This window comes from Eulemur rufifrons, chromosome 28, assembly GCF_041146395.1.
Source record: "Eulemur rufifrons isolate Redbay chromosome 28, OSU_ERuf_1, whole genome shotgun sequence".
NCBI lineage: Eukaryota > Metazoa > Chordata > Mammalia > Primates > Lemuridae > Eulemur > Eulemur rufifrons.
The window spans coordinates 42,137,366-42,155,815 of NC_091010.1; the positions used below are offsets into that span (position 1 = coordinate 42,137,366).

Below are 18,450 nucleotides of genomic sequence, written 5' to 3' on the forward strand. Positions count from 1 at the left end.
TCTCCCTCCTGGGTTCCCCCTCCAAGCACCATCGTCTCAGCCTGGCCCAGAAGGCGATGCTTCCTTCTCCTCGCCTGCCCTCAGCGATAGGCATCTTCTCATAAAACAAAACTTTAGTTGACATCCATGACCCTAGAAATTCTCTAGGTCCCTATTTAGAGGAAGAAGGACTTTATGTTGCAGAAGCAGTAAAAAGGGCATCAGACCAGTAAACTTACCAAAGAACAGCGTATCTTGAATGTAAAATCTACTTCCTCTGGGCTAATCCCAAATTATTGCTGCATAGAATTTAGGAACTTAAACAAACAAATATTTCAGAGGAGTTCTCCAAAATGATCCTGGCATCATTTCTCAGCTATGTAATTATTTGTCCATCTCCACTTACCCTGATTCTTTCTCCAGGTGTGAACTTCAGTTTTAGGTCAAGGGAAGGCTCAATCCTCTGTTTCTGAGGTGTAACAACAGGTCTATGTCTCTGTGCTGGGAAGGACTGGAGTAGCAACGCACAGACTCAGGCAAAGGAGGTGACGAAAGCCCTCCTCCCATTCTCCTGCTTTCTAGGACATTTCGGGTCATTCACCGGTGTCCTGCAGCTAATGTTTACCAGGTCATAAAAGATTTGGAGAGGATTTACCAGAAAAGTGCCTCATCCACTCATCCTTTACCAGATTTTTGATTCATTCAGTAATTATTGAGATATACTATAAAACAAGGAACAGTGTTAGGTGCTGAGGACAAAAGATATTAATACTCAGATCTGGTTCTTGTCTGCTTCCAAAAGCCCCCTGTGTATTAGGGAGACAAAAATAAAGCAATGTCACTGCCCTGCATGGACGCGCTCACAGGGCATGAGCACTGGGGCCCGGGAAGACCAAAGGTCTGATTCCACTCACAGAAGATGACATAATCACGGAATTGGTAGCCAGGGCACTGAGGCTCATCGTGGCACTCAGTGTTGTCTTATGGAAACCAAGACGGCTGGGTGTGGCTGGAGTCTCAGTGAGCAGAGAGAAGCAGCCTCGCATAGAGGCAGGACAAGACCATGCCCAGCCTGGCACACTGGGACCCCCAAAGTCTCCTGATCAGATGCTCCTGGGGATCCCTCTGGGAGCAGACAGAGCCAGCCAGGCTGGAGGCAGGAGGCTGGGAGTGGGGGCACTTTGTAGCCAGGCAGTTGGCGGCAGCTTCCTCTTCCACGCCATCAGACCTCAGCTATGTGACTCCTGCAAAGAGGAGAAAATCAGCCCTGGGGAGCCAGAGTTTCTACTTATTAGACCACTAAAAAGTCTTTATTTTTATCAATCTCTCTGTATCACAGACTTAAAAGCTGTTGTTCTTCAAAACCTGTGATTTCTGTATCAGAGTGTTCTTTTATTGGCTTGCCTGGGACTGCACATGTGGCCTGGGAGTCATAATTCTGAGAACTTCTTACTTTGTGTCCTGCTAAAAGACACATTGACACTTCTGTGACTGATTCTGCAATGCATGCAAAAATATTTTCATATTTAACTTTTACATAACACTCTGAGAACTGTAGGGCAGAGACAACCTGCAGCAGGGGCAGTGACCCTGTCTGCTTCATTCATCCCTAATGCCCAGAACTCGTACAGGTACCAGTACACATTTGTCAATGAGTGAAAACAGAAGGGCCCACCTATGCAAGGGGTCAAGGGTTTGGAGAGAGAGCACATGAAGGCACAGTAGTAGAGGACCTAGGAGGACCCTTGGAAAAATGCAGGAGGAGAGGAGGTGTTTTGCAAGGTGTCCCTATGGGCCATGAATGGAATCCCCTCTGATTTTCTTTGACAGATGTAAGTAGAATTGGGGTTGATTTTTAATTAAAATATCAAAGACAAAAGTGTTAATATTGCTGTCCCATTTCACAGAACACTGAGGCTTGTTCAGGTGTGGGCATGTATCTAATCAGAACCCAGAACTGAGCGCTGGTCTCCTAATGCCAAGCCATTGCTTGGCAGGAACAACCACCTCTGCCTAGAGTGACCAGCTTGAGAGTGGCATGGGGAGGGCTTGCCCGGAGGTGGGGGGTGGTCACTGGAACCCTGGTGGGGGGAGGGCAAGCATGTAAGGGTCAGCCCAGGCCCGAGCCCAGGGGACCAGAAACCACCATTTTGCTCCAAACAGTGATATACCATTTGCTATGGAAAATTCTATAGAGCATGAACCATCTGTCCCTTGGGAAACCTTCAACTTGGTGAGGGCAGTGACCTGCCTTTCTCTTCTTTTGTCCCCTTCTTGGCACAGTATTAAGGACATGCTACGCCCTCAGTGAACACCCACTGAACTGGATCACTCCTGCAGGTCTATCTGGTAGACGCACGTAGCCGGTGCTAACTTCTGCCTCTTGGTGCTTCTCTTTCCTCCCAGAGTCATCAAACACACCCCTCCAGAATCTCTCTCATTTAGTTTCCCCAGCCGTCCTTCGTGTTCAGTTTCCTTCTCAGCACTGAGCACTAAACCCTATGCTTTCTGATTATTCTAAGCTCTCACCTTTCACTGGTCTATATTTTATAACCACTTCAATAAATTAAGTTCCCTAAGGGCAAGATCCGTATTTTTACTTCTCAAGTTATGGCAATGCTCATGTGCTTAGTTCATTATTTTTTTCACGTACTCCTAAATCCTAACCAGATGTGGATTAAATGGAATGTCTGCAAGTATACCTACATACAGCAAGTAAACCCATACAATGAAATGTTTGTTCACTCAACAAACATCTCCCAAGCACCTGCATGGGGCAGGCCCTGCAGTTTCTGCAATATGGCGGCATATCCATGGGTCTCCCCTTGTGGAGATCACAGCCTAGTGGGAAACCATCACAGAGTATATAAGGAAAATACAGAGAATTGAATTAAGCAGCCGCCTACTGTTTACTGAATATTTCTTGAATAGGAAAAAATAAATTGAGTATTTAAAATGAGCAAGGCTGTTGTAACTAAACAATTTATTTTGCATCACGGAAAGAAAATAGCCATTGGAGTTGGATTTGGCGTAGACTTGGATTTTCATTACTTAGAAAGTTTTTAATATAGCTGAGACTCAGTTTCACCATCTGTAAAATGGGGATGATTGTGTAGGTTTGTTGTGAGGGCAATACACACAAACTGTACAATCTAGTGCCGGGCATATAGCAGCTCTGTGAATTGCAAGTGCTGGTTTTTTTTTTAATTGTAATTTTGGGTGACACTCAAAGTTGGGCATGGGAGTGTAAAAGGAAAAGAGACGAATGCAATCTGAAACAATCCCTCCGTATTTCAACAGAAGGAGGACTTGCCGGACCCAAAGGCCGCAGAGCTGTATGAATTCCGCTTCAGTGACTTCCCCCTCACGGAGCACGGATTGATTAAATGCGGATTACGACTGTTTTTTGAAATAAATGCGGTGGAGAAATTCAAAGTGCCCGTGGAGGTCAGACAGTATTTAATTTAAAATACTGTGTGATTCTGTTGCTCTACGTCACTCGTGTTTTCTGTGGTTCAAAAGATGGACTCCGTTTGAATTTTAAATTATTACTAACTTTGTAAATACATCCGCTTAAACCCTGTAAACAAGACCAACACATCTTTTTGGATAAGATTGTCACAGACCTTCTAACCTTTAGAATTCTATTCCAAAGTCTGAATGGCGTTGTCTTCCTTTGGGAGCAGGTTCTCACCAGATGGATGTACACCGTGAGGAAAGGGTACCGCTCTGTCACCTACCATAACTGGCGGCACGGATTCAACGTGGGGCAGACCATGTTTACTTTGCTGATGGTAGGTGCAAAGCGCCGGAAATCATTATAAACCCGCAAACTCCCCACGCCGGCATGGTGAGAAATGGATGTGTCCATCATTTTAGATCAGTGATTTTTGAAATTCATGGGCACAACTCCCATCCCTTACAGATGATCATGGGTGTCCCTGAGCATTTGGCTGGATTATCACTCAGACACTCATATGCTTACCTTCTTAAGGGAAAATCCGGTCACCTGCTAGGTTTTGCAATTGCCCAAAATGCTGTAATACAACAAATAAAGCCAACTTGCTCTAAAAAAAATGTGGGTCCATTCTCCATTACAGGCAGACCTTGCTGCACTTGGTGTAGAGCTGTATTAATCCAAATAAATATAGATGTATGTTATACAGATATATTTTTATTTTAGACAGGAAGACTAAAGAAATACTACACGGATCTTGAAGCCTTTGCCATGCTTGCTGCTGCTTTCTGTCATGACATTGACCACAGAGGCACCAATAATTTGTACCAGATGAAGTAAGTGAACACGTGTGCAATGTTGACATGTGCTGGTGGATGTTTGACAGTGCGTGGAGTGAGAAGAAAGCTTTTCCCTGTCCCGTAGCCCCGCAGTCCCCAACCCCTGGTCCATGGCCTGCTAGGAACTGGGCCGCACAGCAGGAGGTGAGCAGCGTGGAGCTAGCAAAACCTCATGTGTATGTACAGCTGCTCCCATCACTCACATCACCGCACCAGCTCCGCCTCCTGTCAGATCAGTGGTGGCATTAGATGCTCATAGGAGCGTGAACCCTACTGTAAATTGCACATGCTCAGGATCTAGGTTGCACACTCCTTATGAGAATTTAATGTCTGATGATCTGAGGTGGAGCTGAGGCAGTGATGCTAGCAGTGGGGGCTGCAAATACAGACTATCATTAGCAGAGAGGTTTGACTGCACAATAAATGTAATGCCCTTGAATCATCCCAAAACCATCTCCCCCATTCCCAGTCTGTGGAAAAATTGTCTTTCATGAAACCGGTCCCTGGTGCCAAAAATTTGGGGACCTCTACCTTAGCCCAGTGAATTCCTCTTGGTCACATTTGGGAATCTCAGGGCCATTCTCTCTGAGCTTCTGCCCTCCTGATAACGTCTGCTCTTTCTCCCTCAGTGCTCGGGTGCCCCTTTCCTTTCTGTTTCCCTTTCCAAATGCACCTCTGCCTCATTCGTATGTGCCTTAAGTCTCTCTTCTTTCAACTTTGTTTAATCAGAGTGCATTAATCTCAGGCTTATGCTTGCATACACCCATGGAACACTCCCCAGCTCAAGCTGGAAAACGCTACTGTGGGGCTCACTGCCCTTCACGTCTCTGGTCCCTTTGCTTCTACCAAACTCTCCTTAGCTGATTTTCCATCTTATCATCGATGCTTCCTCTCTCTGTCCAAGAAAGAAGTTCAATAATGAGGGTACAGCCTCTGGGTTTGGACAGATTTGGATTCACTGGGTTCACGAGTTATTTAAACTTTCTAAGCCTTGATTTCCTCATCTGAAAAATAGTAATTATAATAACAGTACCTAGCACACAAAGTCATTGTAAAGATTAAATGAGATCACATATTTAAAGCCCTCAGTTCATGCAGGCTGTTGGCATTTAATAAATATTAGGTATTATTATTATAGGTGTTATTATTATGTCATTGGCACTCTTCAAAATTCACCAGCAATGGTCATAGCCAGCCCAGCTCCTTGAAAATGGTTTTTAAGATATTCAATCTGCCTCGGCCATACTTCATCCTCATTTCTGACACACCACCTGCCCCTCTCCACACGCAATGAAGTGCTTTAGAGAGAACAGGCTTTGGAGTCTGGGTTTATGGGGACCAGCTACTTCCTGGTTGAGAGCTCTTGGGCAAGTCACTTAATGTTTTTGAGATTCAGTTCCTTTGCTATGAATTGGACATACCTACCTCTCAAAGATTGTTGTGAGAACCAAATGAAATTATTTATGTGAAACCTACCTGGTCGGTGCTTTAGAAAAATGTATTCAGTGAATGAAAAGCACCTGGTAAGCAGTGACTTCTCACCGTCAGCTATTCTTACCTATTAAACTTTCTCTTAGAAAGAGGATTGCCAGGCTTTGGGCGAGGGATGTCTTCATCTCGAGAGGTTCCAGTCCATGCTGGACATTCTGCCCTCCTGAGCACAAGTCCCTTGGCAGTCATCAAATTTCTCTTCCTCCTTCCTGATCAGTAGTGTATTAGCCAATTCAGTTCCAAAGAAACAGACATTTGAACACCTATTGTGTGCTAGAGACCAAGCAAGAACTTGATACTCATTGCCTTGTTTAACCCTTGCAGCACCTCCATGGTGAGAAAACAGCTCAAAAGGATGAAGTCCTTACATTATGGTGATTTTCATCTTGGTTTCTGGAAATTCTTTCTTTTTTTTTTTTTTTTGAGACAAGGTCTTGCTCTGTCACCTGGACTAGAGTGCAATGGCGTCATCATACCTTACTGCAACCTCAAACTCCTGGGCTCAAGCAATCCTCCTGTCTCAGCCTCCCGAGTAACTGGGACTACAGGCATGCGCCACCAAGCCCAGCTATTTTTTGTATTATATTTTTAGTAGAGATGGGGTCTCACTCTTGCTCAAGCTGGTCTTAAACTCCTGTCCTCAAGTGATCCTCCCGCCTTGACCTCCCAGAGTGCTAGGATTACAGGTGTGAGCCACCGCGCCCGGCCTGGAAATTCTTAATGATACTTTCTGTGCAGATCACCTATGGGCTTCCACAGGTTTGCTGTATGTTGTATGTCATATCCACCACCCTAAGCCCCAGGGAACTTAAAGATTTTAGCTATAAGGGATGAACAAACTTCCTAGTTTAAACAAGTCAATCATGTATGCATTCAACAAATTAGTTGTTTTTCAAAAACAGCATATTCTCATCTTCTAAATCTAAAAAATTTTTCCCAATATGTTATTTTTGACCACTTCACAGATACTGGGTGGGGAAGGAGAGGGGAGACATTTAAAAAATCCTGAGACAATAAAGATTCTGCGTCGTATGGATTTATGTGTAATGTTTAGACAGCTAAGATCGTGGCATATCCTTTCCTCCTAGATCCACGTCTCCGTTAGCCAGGCTCCACGGATCTTCTATTTTGGAGAGGCACCACCTGGAGTACAGCAAGACTCTGCTGCAGGACGAGGTATGGGAGCCTCTCTCCAGGGCACCTCACGGGTTCTGCCCCAAAGCACTAACCCACAGAAAGTACTTGGAAAAACGGTGGCCCTGAGTTACGACAGTGGAAGTCAATTGATAGAAATTGTTATTTTGAGTAGTTTTGAATCATCAAGTTGGAAGTAGCTGAGACAGGTGAAAAGAGCCATGAACAGTTATTGACTCTCTGCAGGTCTGCGGAGAAAGGGGGGAAGAAAAGCTTATGGTGGATGTGAAGGGCTCTGTGAACCCTAAAGCATGAATAGATGGAAAGGGGAAAGGAGGTCACAGGGCCACTAAGTTTCGTACTCATTCACCGGGAATACACTGTAGGGCACAACTTTGAGAAAGCCGGGCTTTGGTAGTGGAGGTAGCCATGAATCAGGACATAAGACAGAATTGGACAACTGCCATCAGAGAGGCACTGAGTGATGCTCGGAGAGTTCCAAAGGGAGAAACCACATCCATGTGAGGACTGCAGCAGGGGATTGGGTCAGGGGGCGGGATCGGAGACGGCTTTACACAGGAGCGGCTTGGAGCTCCTTGAATTCACTGTGATTTGCATAGATTGTGTACTGCTAACCTCCCACAAGGGGTAGTCACTCTTCTTCGCTTTGTTAATTTTATTTAAGTATATATAGACATGTGGAAAAGTTGTAGATGTAATCTAATCACACTTTCTTAAGAAAGGTCCAAACCAAAAATAATTAAAACGAGGCACTATTAGAATGAGGGGAACACTGTCTTGTCACAGGCAGAGAACTTACTTAGAATCACACGCTCATTGGCTAAATAAGCCCTCTGGAGAGCAGGGTTTTCTCAGTTTCCATAATAATAATTTTTTATTAAAAGCTCAAGGAAGGAATATCTAGAAATATGTGCAAGAGAGAATACTAAATTCTTCCAGGTAACGAAAAGATGGTGCAAATAAGCAAAGCAGGAAAACCTTGTCAAAAGAAAACTGCTTGAGTGGCTTTAACGACCCGTGATGGATGCGGTGCCCAACATCATTGCCATCCTAAACCTGCTGCGGCGTTTCTGATTCTGCAGTGCTCTTGGTGAAGCACTAGCCTGGTGTGACTCTAGATGGTGGTTCTCAGACGTGGGTACCCAGACCAACCGCTTTGGAGTCATCAATTCCACAGGGCAGGGGCAGGCTGGGTAGGAAAAGCACAGATCCCGAGCCCCATTCCCCACTTACCGTCCAGGCTTCCTGGAGTTGGGTGGGGCCTGAGAATCTGCATTTTGAATCAGACCTCTATTAATTCTGATGCACGGACAGAATCTCTCCCTGCAGCAGAATTCATAGATAATATATGTTCTGACAATTAAAAGGAGTAGAGCTGAAAGTAATTCAGGGTAAGCAATTATAAGAGAACATTGTTATTACCTAATTTGTTAAGAGTTTTTGTTTTGCTGGCTGGGAAAATCTTTGGTTTCTGAGCAAGAATTTTCTGTGCATCCCACTGTTTATGTGATACCCCAGTGAGGTAGTGTCAAATATAATGGATCACTAAATCATGCATTTACTTACTAAAGCAAAATACATTTTAAAAACTACAACCAAATATCTAAATGCTTAACATTGGAAGACTCCTACTATCTTAAGTGTTTTTCCCTCTGGGATTTGACAGTTTATAATAAAGTTATGGTTTTCCGTCTTAATTTTTTTTTTATGTTATTTACTTTGCAGTCTGAACTGGCTTTGATGGCTGTATAAAGACGTATTATTCTTTCTAGAAAGGAATATTGCATCTCAGTAATCCATGCCATCTTTTCAAGGACCTCTCTACAATACTATTCGACCTGCTAATTGCAGACTTTTAAAGCCTTGTCAATAGAGTCGCTAGGCAATGCAGTCACACAGAGCTTGTTTATGAGCAGTCAAATTGAACAGTAAAAAAAAAAAAAATAAAATGTTTAGCCATCAGATATTCTTTTTATATTTTGGGGAGACCATGTAGTTCTCTTATTTTTTTATTCTATAAAGAAAATATACATATTAGAAATTTTAATTTTTTTTTAAATAAGGGAAATCCTTAGGATTTATCCAGTAATTTTGGCATTTGTGGGCATTACTCAGACATTTTGTTTCTCATATGTCTGAAAGCTTTGAACTGAAATCTCAGCCTTTTCCTAAGGCTTTGAAATGAAATGCCCTTAGATCCCAATAAAGACGGATTCACTGCTTTGAGAAACAGAACTGCCTATTTTCTAAACCAGACAGAAATCAACCTTTAACCTGAATGAATAGGTGGAAACCTTGTTAGCGAAATGTGTAGGCGTACACATTTTAATACTAGAATATATTGTAGAAATGACAATTGCTCAGCATAAATTACAGAACTCTGTTATTAGTCAGAACATCTCTTTACAAAGTGTATGATCATTTTATTTATCCTTTTCCATACCAGCCTCATCAGCCTGTCTCATTTTATACAGAGAAGTAGTGAAGAAGAAATTAAATACCTTGCGTACAGCCAAGAGCAAGGCAAGAATATGCTGGCAATATTCTCATGTGGGTGTCGCAGGCGCCACGGGGAAGATTAGAACAGCCTGTACTTTCTCTGGCCTCAACTTGCCTGACAGCCCCAATCAGAATGAATTAAAGCCATTTCTACCTGTTTTGGTGTGCAGCATGGAATTCATATTGTATTGCCATTTTAATAGTCAGGGGAGAATAAAAATAGACTCTTCCTGTGAGCCAGTGAAAGCAGCTGAGCCAGTTGGGGCCCAGCCGGACCCAGGCTGGTAAACAGGTCCCCTCTCTTGCTCTGGTGCACCTGTCTCCACGTGATGTTTTCAGCACAATGCTCCGGAACACAAATGGACTGTTACCTACTCATATATATTTTATAAGTTAATGACTTCATAGTTCTTGTAACAATGACATATGCCCACTATAAAAAAAACAAACAACAGAGAAAATTTCAAAGACAAATTAAAAAAGAAAAACCATTTTAAATCCTACCACCCAGAAGTAGATATTTATTAACATTTGATGAGCTTCATTAGCTTCATTGCAGTCACCCTGTGAATCCATACATACAGGCGGCTAGAGAGAAATAATTTTTGAAAAATGAGATCACACTACCCAACCTGTTTTTGTAAGTCAGAGTTATGTTTTCGTTTTTTTTCTTCGGAGACAGAGTCTGGTTCTGTTGCCTGGGCTAGAGTGCCATGGCGTCGGCCTAGCTCACAGCAACCTCAAACTTCTGGGTTCAAGGGATCCTCCTGCCTCAGCCTCCCGAGTAGCTGGGACTATAGGTGTGCACCACCAGGCCTGGCTAATATTTTCTATTTTTAGTAGAGATGGGGTCTCACTCTTGCTCAGGCTGGTCTCAAACTCCTGAGCTCAATGATCCTCCCACCTCAGCCTCCCAGAGTGTTAGGATTATAGGTGTGAGCCACCGTGCCCGGCCTCAGAGTTTTGTTTTGTAATCGTCATTGAAGTATCTGATATGGATAATAAACTACATCTTGAGAGTGTACAATTCCGTGTGCTTTTACCATTTTATACACCTAGGGAACCACTACCACAATCTAGAAACAGAACATGTCTATCACCCGGAGGAGTGCTCACACCGCTTGCCGGCCTGTCCCTCACTCGGATCCCAGCCCTAGGCAGCCACTGAAATGTTTTCCGTTGCTAGGGATTAGTTTGCATTTTCTAGATTTTATGTAAGTGCAGTCACAACATAAGTGATCTTTTGTGCTGGCTTCTTTCATGCAGAAAAATAATTCTGAGATTTCTCCACATCGTTGTGTATATCAATGATTCGTTCCTTTCACTGCTGAGTAGAATTCCATTTATCTTAAATAAAAGGTATTAAATTTAATTTTACTTGCATTTAGCAGAAGGCACATTTTTGAAACGGAAGGAATTGCAGAACTTCACATAATTGTGTCTTTATCACAAGAAAGGTTTAAAGAGCCCTCTAAAATGAATAACACATAACTGTGAAAAATTACCAGAAGCTATAGCTGATCATTACAATGTTTGACATCTTTAAAGTAAATTTGCTAACTTTACAGTATCTATTAATGCCCTGCTATGAAATATGAAGCAATTAGCATATTTATACCTTCTCCCACATCTCCACCTGTTTTATAAGTTATTTATATTAGTTATTAGTATTTTTATCATTATTGATACTCATAAAATTTACATTTTGCTCTATAATTTCCACTATTGTTTATTTCTTGTTTTTTCCTGCTGTGTGGTCGATATCTGAAGACTATTGTCTATTCTTAATTCAACTGTTAAATGAATTCGATACTTATTGACCCTTTGCATTTCTATATGAATTTTAGAATCAGCTTGTCAATTAACAACCACACACAAACTTGTTGGTATTTTGGTTAGAACTGCACTGAGTCTACGGGCTATTTTGTGTTCCTGTGGTCTGTTTATGCAGAGGTTTTATGCTCTCGAAGGTTACTCATCCCCGAATGGAGCCAGTGTCTGCTGAAGAATGCCGTGGCGGAAGGCAGCAGTGAGCTGGGGGAATCTCAGCTTCCAATTTGTTGTCTCAAACACTCTACTCACCACTTCTATTTCTTTTGTTCAGGGAACACACCTCTGATTTTGTTTTCCCAGAAGTTGTTAAGGCTCACGTAGAGCAAAGCCCAGTCTCTCTGTGTTGGGATTTGGCCACTGCTGTCTCCCTGTCCCTCCTTCACTTCCTATTACCTATGGCATTCTCTTCCCTCTAGGAGACGGAGGAGCAGGAGTTGGGACAAAGACACATTAGCGTAGCTTCTTCATCAGCTCCTCCTCTGCTCTTTGTTTGGTGGTGTCAAACTAAGCCTTGGAGGGACATCCTTTTTCTCCTATGTGCTGTTCCTATCCTGGGACCTCTTGCTCTAATTAAAGGATCACTGGGTCTGCTTTTACTTACTAAACAAACTAACTAAAAAACCCCAACTTTGTGTGTGTATGTTTAATCCTCACTTTGTTCCAAAAATGATTTAATGGAGCTTCCAAAAATATATATAACATTAAAGAAAAAGACAATGAGGGCTAATGGAAAAATAAGAAAAATGAGATGGAGCATGGTAAAGGCCATATGTACCCAAAATACATGCAATAACATATAAACATTTATCAGACATAGGTCACAAATTTGATCAAGAGTTTTTTGGCAACTAATGCAAAAATAGAAACAGGATTTTTTTTTTTTATGTGAATCTATATTCTTAAGAAGAAACCAATTAGAAGCTCTTTAAGTACCTCAGATGGGAAAGGAAGAAAAAATATAAAAGAATGTAGAGCTTAAAGAGTTTTTAAATTAGGAGACTTGTACATGTTTTTAGATGAAAATGAGTGAGAAGAGAAAGACATGAACAAAATTCAGGTATGTTGAGCTATATACAAAGGCAGCAATATGGAAAAGTTGAATATAAACTTTTTCTTAATTATATCAATTAAAAAAATCCAATAAGAAATTGATTTTGATCCAGATCCTCTTTCTTTTTGTTTTTTGTTATTTGGAGTGTTCAACAGCCATTGCTTCGTTCCATCAATTTAAAAAGGTTAACTATAGTTGTTATGATGAACTCAGTATTTTAACAAAAGGAATCACAGTTTTCCTTTCTATTTCCTTCCATCATAGATGTTATAAAAAGACGACTTAAGTGAAGATTTATCTAATGCATGGTATAGTGTCTAAAATTTGAGTTCTCATCCAGTTATTGTTTTCTAATATTTCAATCTCCTGAAATGACCAAGAGCTAAATTTGGTCTTGGGTTTGCCATTCTATTTTAACCTGGAGCCAGCCTCAAAACTTTACATAACAATAACAATGATACGATACAACAATAAATTTTATAGCAATTTGTGATTTTAAAATGTATTCCCAGTTATGCTTTCATTTCATTCAACACTCCACAAACATTTACTGAGCATAGACTAAGTGCTAGGTAGTTAGGCAGGGCAGCTGTTATTATCCCCATCTGAGAAAACAAACACTCACAGATGTTAAGTGAAGTGTCCAGGATTTTGTAACTACCAAAGTGGGGAAGCCAGGAACTGAACCGGGTTCTGGAGGAGAGGTAGTGTTGTGCAGAGATCAAGAGCACAGACTCTGTAGCCAGGCTGCATTGGTTTAGATACCAGTTCTGCCACATTCTAGCTGTTTAGCCTTGAGCAAGTTATGTAACTTCTCTGTGCTCTGGTTTGTTGTGAGGAGATTAAGAGTATTCCTAAAACCTTTAGAACCTGGTAGGTAGTAACAACTAAGTGTTTGCTGTATTTTGTAACTGTCTACTTCATTTGGCAAAACCAAATATGAATTTCTGTCCTTTGGCCTATCTGACTAAAAAGGTCTATTTAGAGCATCAAAGCTTTAAAAAAAACACCCCTACCTTTGTACTCTCGTTTTCTAGAACACTATGAAATGAAGCTGATCCATATGTGAAGAGATTAATGAGAAACTGTTTGAAGAAAGGTCTAATTAAGTCTTTGTAAAATAGAATTGCAAGAAAACATTTTAAGTATAACATGGAAGGATCTCATTACGTGTTCCTACATATACATGGGTACTAGCACAATTTGCAGTTACTGACAGACCAGTGGTTTCTGTGATCACTCTAAAATTTCCTGGTAGATAATGCAACATGTCTAACAGTTGGACATCTCCAGAAATTCTTTATTAAAGCTCCTCAATTAATACATGCACATTTTGAAGTTATTGCATTTTTTGTTTGTTTTTCTTCTGGGGTTTTTTTTTTTTTTTTTTTTTGCCAACCACATTGTTATTTTTTAATGGTCCTGGAAGAAAACACTTATTTACTCCAAAAACTTAAGTGTGGATTATTTGCTAACAATATCTATTTTTATAGTTTAAATTAAATTATTTTACTCAAAGTACAAGAGGGTACGCTTAGTCCACAAGATAAAAACTGAAAGCAAAAACAGTGTTGCAAGACCTAGATTCTCTTCTTGTTAAGCATAGCTTGGCTTGTTTGTTCAATCAAAGGCTAATGATTGCACTTTATTGTGAATTTTCATCTTACAGAGTTTAAACATCTTCCAGAACCTAAATAAGCGGCAGTTTGAAACAGTCATTCATTTGTTTGAGGTCGCAATCATAGCAACTGACCTGGCTTTATATTTCAAGTAAGTACGTGACACTGCGTAACAGAACGCCTGCCTTTGCACTCTGGGTGGTACCATGAATTACCTGTTGCGTTCAAGTTAAATGAAATTTATTCACACACACTTGTGCGCACGTGTGTGCGTGCAATCGTCTTTGCTTTCCTTTTGGATTATCGATTAGAATACCCTTAATATATATGCCTGACAGTGAATTTACAAGACATCTGGAAATATATTTTTGAAATGTAAGCTCATAATGTTAAGCAGTTATCTGAAGAAGTTTGAATTGAAGAATATGCCATCAAGTTTGCGCATTGCCAGAAGAGTGACACCAAGAGACCTCTCAGGTGGTTTTGTACTGGTGAATTCCCCATGGTCCAGAATCTGGTATTTAGTGTTTCAAGCTCAGAAATTTGATCCTGTCAAAGTCTGGTAGCTGAACAATTTTGGCGATACTGACGGACATTAACCAAATTTACAAAACTGAGTTATATACAGCAGAGTACTAGCCTATTTACAGTAATAATATTGCCAAGGAGACCAGATACACCAAGCATCTGCATATTTTCTTGTATGTGAACTATAAAGTTGCTTGGTGAAAATGAATTAGAACAAGGTCCACTAGTTTTAGGATCCAAACATTCAGCGACTTGGGTGGTCAAATTATTCCTTTCTGATCCTTCCTGGTTAAAAACTTAATAAATAGTTTAAACATGAAGACAACATCTTAGAATAACTTAATGGATGTCCAGATATCCATAGTCCATATTTAACACATGCTAACTTTTGCCACATTTGCCTTAGATTTTGTTTTTTAAGGAAAGAAAATTAGTGATGCAATTAAGGCATTCCACCCCTACTCTGCCATGAAAATTTCCCTTCGCTCTCAAAGATATCACCATCTGATGTGGATGCGTATTCATCTTTTCTATCTGTTTTTATATAGTATTATTAAGTATGTTCTAAAATTTTCCATAAATGGTATCATACTGTCTGCATATATCTTCCTGCAACTTACTTTACTCACACTTTATGTTTTAAAGATTTACCATTGATGACAGATGATGTGGTCCAATCATGTATTTTAATTGTAGAGTATATACACTTATCATAATTAATTTACCCATTCCTCTATTCATGAACATTTAGATCATTTCTAATTTTTCATCATTGCCTACCATGCTACACTGTATGTCCTTGTACACATATGAGAGTTTCTCTAAGGTACATATATATACCTAGAAATGGAAATACTGTGGGTTTGTATATCCTCAATTCTACGCCACCTTGGAAAACTGCATTCCTAAGTAGTTGTGCCAATTTACACTCACACCCACAGCGTACAAGAGTTCCTGTCATCCGTATCTGGAACACTCTTGATCTGGGCATGTTTAAAATTTATTTCGCTAATCTAGGCCAGGCATGGTGGCTCACATCCATAATCCCAGCATTTTAGGAGGCCAAGGTAGGGGAAATTGCGTGAGTCCAGGAGTTTGAGTCCAGCCTGGGCAACATAGTGAGACCCCATCTCTACAAAAAATTTTTAAAAATTAGCTCCGTGTGGTGGCGCTTGCCCCATAGTCTCAGCTACTTGAGAGACTGAGGTGGGAGGATCACTTGAGCCCGGGAGTTTTACGATGCAGTGAGCTCTGATCGTACCACTGCACTCCAGCCTAGGCGAGACCCTGACTCAAAAATAAATAAATAAAATAAAATTTATTTTGCTAATCTAACGAGTGTGAGATGGTATCCTATTATCAAATTTGTATTTTCCTGATTAGCAATGAGACCTAGTATCCATATATTCAATATTTTGGGTGCTTTTTATTATTATTATATGTGTTGCCATATCTTATCACAGACTGTGGTCTTTATGTTTATGTTATGGTCTCTTTTCTCATATGTGACTTTTAGTTTTAATGTATTTAAATTTACCTGCTTTTCTTTCCCCTCTATGGTTTGTGTTTTTTCTGTCTTAAGCCCTTTCTATGTCAAAGTTACAGAATCATTCTCTGTTCTCTTATCCTCTGGCCCTGTAGACTCTGCAGGGCGGACATCCCTATGCAAAGTGGGAACAGGAAATCTGAAAAGCATGTATTTAGATACCTTCTCTCTGCTTTTATATGCTAATATTGTTGCACAGCTGTATCTTTTCCAGGAAGAGAACAATGTTTCAAAAAATTGTTGATGCCTGTGAACAAATGCAGACTGAAGAACAGGCCGTCAAATATGTAACCATTGATCCAACCAAAAAAGAGATTATCATGTAGGTAGTCAAAACTTTGTTTCTTTTGGCAAAAATAACTTATTTTGTCTTTCTTTCTGTTTTAACACTTTCTGTTTTCTTCCTAAGGGCAATGATGATGACCGCATGTGACTTGTCTGCCATAACCAAGCCCTGGGAGGTACAAAGTCAGGCAAGTCCAGTTATGTTTTTGTTTCTGTCCCCCTCACTGGTACTGCCTAGGTGCCATGCAAAGTCCACATAAAGATCTCTGGCAACCTCAGAATTTTCTTCTGACAAATTACAAACATCAGTTAGACCACAGGTCACTTGATCAGGCCCTAGAATAAGGCAAATAGAGGAAACATGGGGAAGAAAATGCTTTCCTGAAAGAATTCCTTATCATTGAACAGGCTGCAAAAAATTTATATAAAATTATTCAAGGAATGTCTGAGTTTTTAAATAGAGAACATTAGTCAGGACAAGACCAGGATAAATCATTAGTGTTTTCCTCTATAAAGGATGGTTTTGTTCCTGCAATCTCTACTTCAGTGGGCTGTCAATTCTAAGAAGGCGCTGACTGTGGGTTCATGTTGGAGGTTGCCTTCCATGGAAGTTTCTACCCCACAGTGCGAGTGGGGAGCACTAGTGTACCACTTGCTTTCTTACTAACTGGGTGAAACTCCTTTTCCTTCAATAACTTCTAGAGAAAATCCTAAGCCAAAGAGGCCAGAAATAACTGGGTTCAACTATAATATAAATGTGCATTGTACCTATAGAGATAGAATAATTGGAACCCATGGTAGGGGAGGAAAAATACTTTTTCCTCATTCATCTTAGGTTCATGGCTGAAACCCCTATAACAAAAGGCAGATTAGCAAGAGAAAAGTATACACATTTATCTAAGTTTTATGTGATACAGGAGCCTTCCTAAGCAATAAACCTGTGTAATTTTATGCTGGGTTTGATGATGAAGTGGATAGTCGTGGAGAAATGGAAGTGAACAAGGAGGGTGTGATCTCTTGGCAATACACTGGGGGAAGAGTGGCAAGGCCTGATTGTTCAGACGCCTCTTGGCTTCTCTGTGTCTCTGGCTCCTTTCCTCCAGGTATAGGGAGGGCACCTCTTGAATGAGGGTCTTACGACCTGCTTTAGGGAGGAAGGGCGGGGGTGGGGGGAAGTGAGAGCGACCTTCCTGCTTCCGCAGTTTTCTCAGATTCCTTCAGCTTAAAGAACTCCATCACCACCAAGTCCCACACCGAACCCTTCCCGTCCTTCCTCCTTGACATGCTGCTCTTCCTCCTGCATTCTTCACGCAATCGCCTAAGCCAGAAGCCTGGGGCCTTGCTTGAGCTTATCTCCCCCATTGCAAAATCATTTCTATCATCCTTCCCACCTCCTCAGTGCAGCCTTTTACCCAGATTTCACAGAACTATGCTGGCAGCTTCCTAACTGATCCTCTCTCATCAACTTCCCGACCCACAAATAGCCACTCCACGGCTTAAAAACTTTCTAAACTCCCCATTGCCAGAGGTTTCCAACTCTTTTTTTTTTAAGTCCATTTCCCCCCCCAAAACTTGTGCAAAGATCACTTTACATTAATAAGCGGAAGAAGCAAAGCTACTTTAGCTTTGATCTCTCTCGGCCTCTCTCTTGGGCCCCTAGGGCACTCAGAGGAAGCCTGGGCTCCAGGAATAAAAATGACTGCCCTGAGCAATCAAGTTCAAGTTTCCAGCAAAGTTTACAAAGCCTGTTACTGCTTGTCCTTAACTCACATTCCTAGGATCATTGCCACCACTCTCTTCCACGGTTGCCTCATACTCTGAGCTCCTACTCACAGAAGCTCTGGCCATTCAATTTTATTTCTGCACATAATCTTCCCTCCTCTTTACCTGGCAAACTACTCGTTACTCTTGATGATCCAGCATCAGTGCAACCTCCCTCCTTTGTGAAATTACCTTTACTCTCTTCTCCTTCATTCACAGCACTTATACTATTATAGCACTTACCACATCATTTACATGACTGTCTTCAATAGACTGTGAACATTTTAGAGAAAAAGGCCACATCTTAGTCCTCTTGGCAAACGTGGCTCATGCCAATACAAGGCAGGTGTTCAATGAACTTGATGGACATTGGGGGTTTTGTTTAATGATAAAATTCGCCCTTGAAT

General features: G+C 41.1%; 1 protein-coding gene across 1 annotated transcript in view; it reads left to right on the plus strand.

Annotated features, from left to right (window-relative positions):
- Positions 1-18,450, plus strand: part of PDE6C (phosphodiesterase 6C) — a 45,668-nt gene that overhangs the window by 23,017 nt on the left and 4,201 nt on the right. The window contains exons 12-18 of the mRNA XM_069460348.1: positions 3,280-3,426; positions 3,666-3,773; positions 4,163-4,272; positions 6,855-6,942; positions 13,974-14,074; positions 16,212-16,319; positions 16,407-16,470. Of these exons, the coding sequence (XP_069316449.1) occupies positions 3,280-3,426; positions 3,666-3,773; positions 4,163-4,272; positions 6,855-6,942; positions 13,974-14,074; positions 16,212-16,319; positions 16,407-16,470 (726 nt within the window). The remainder of the gene's footprint in view (positions 1-3,279; positions 3,427-3,665; positions 3,774-4,162; positions 4,273-6,854; positions 6,943-13,973; positions 14,075-16,211; positions 16,320-16,406; positions 16,471-18,450) is intronic.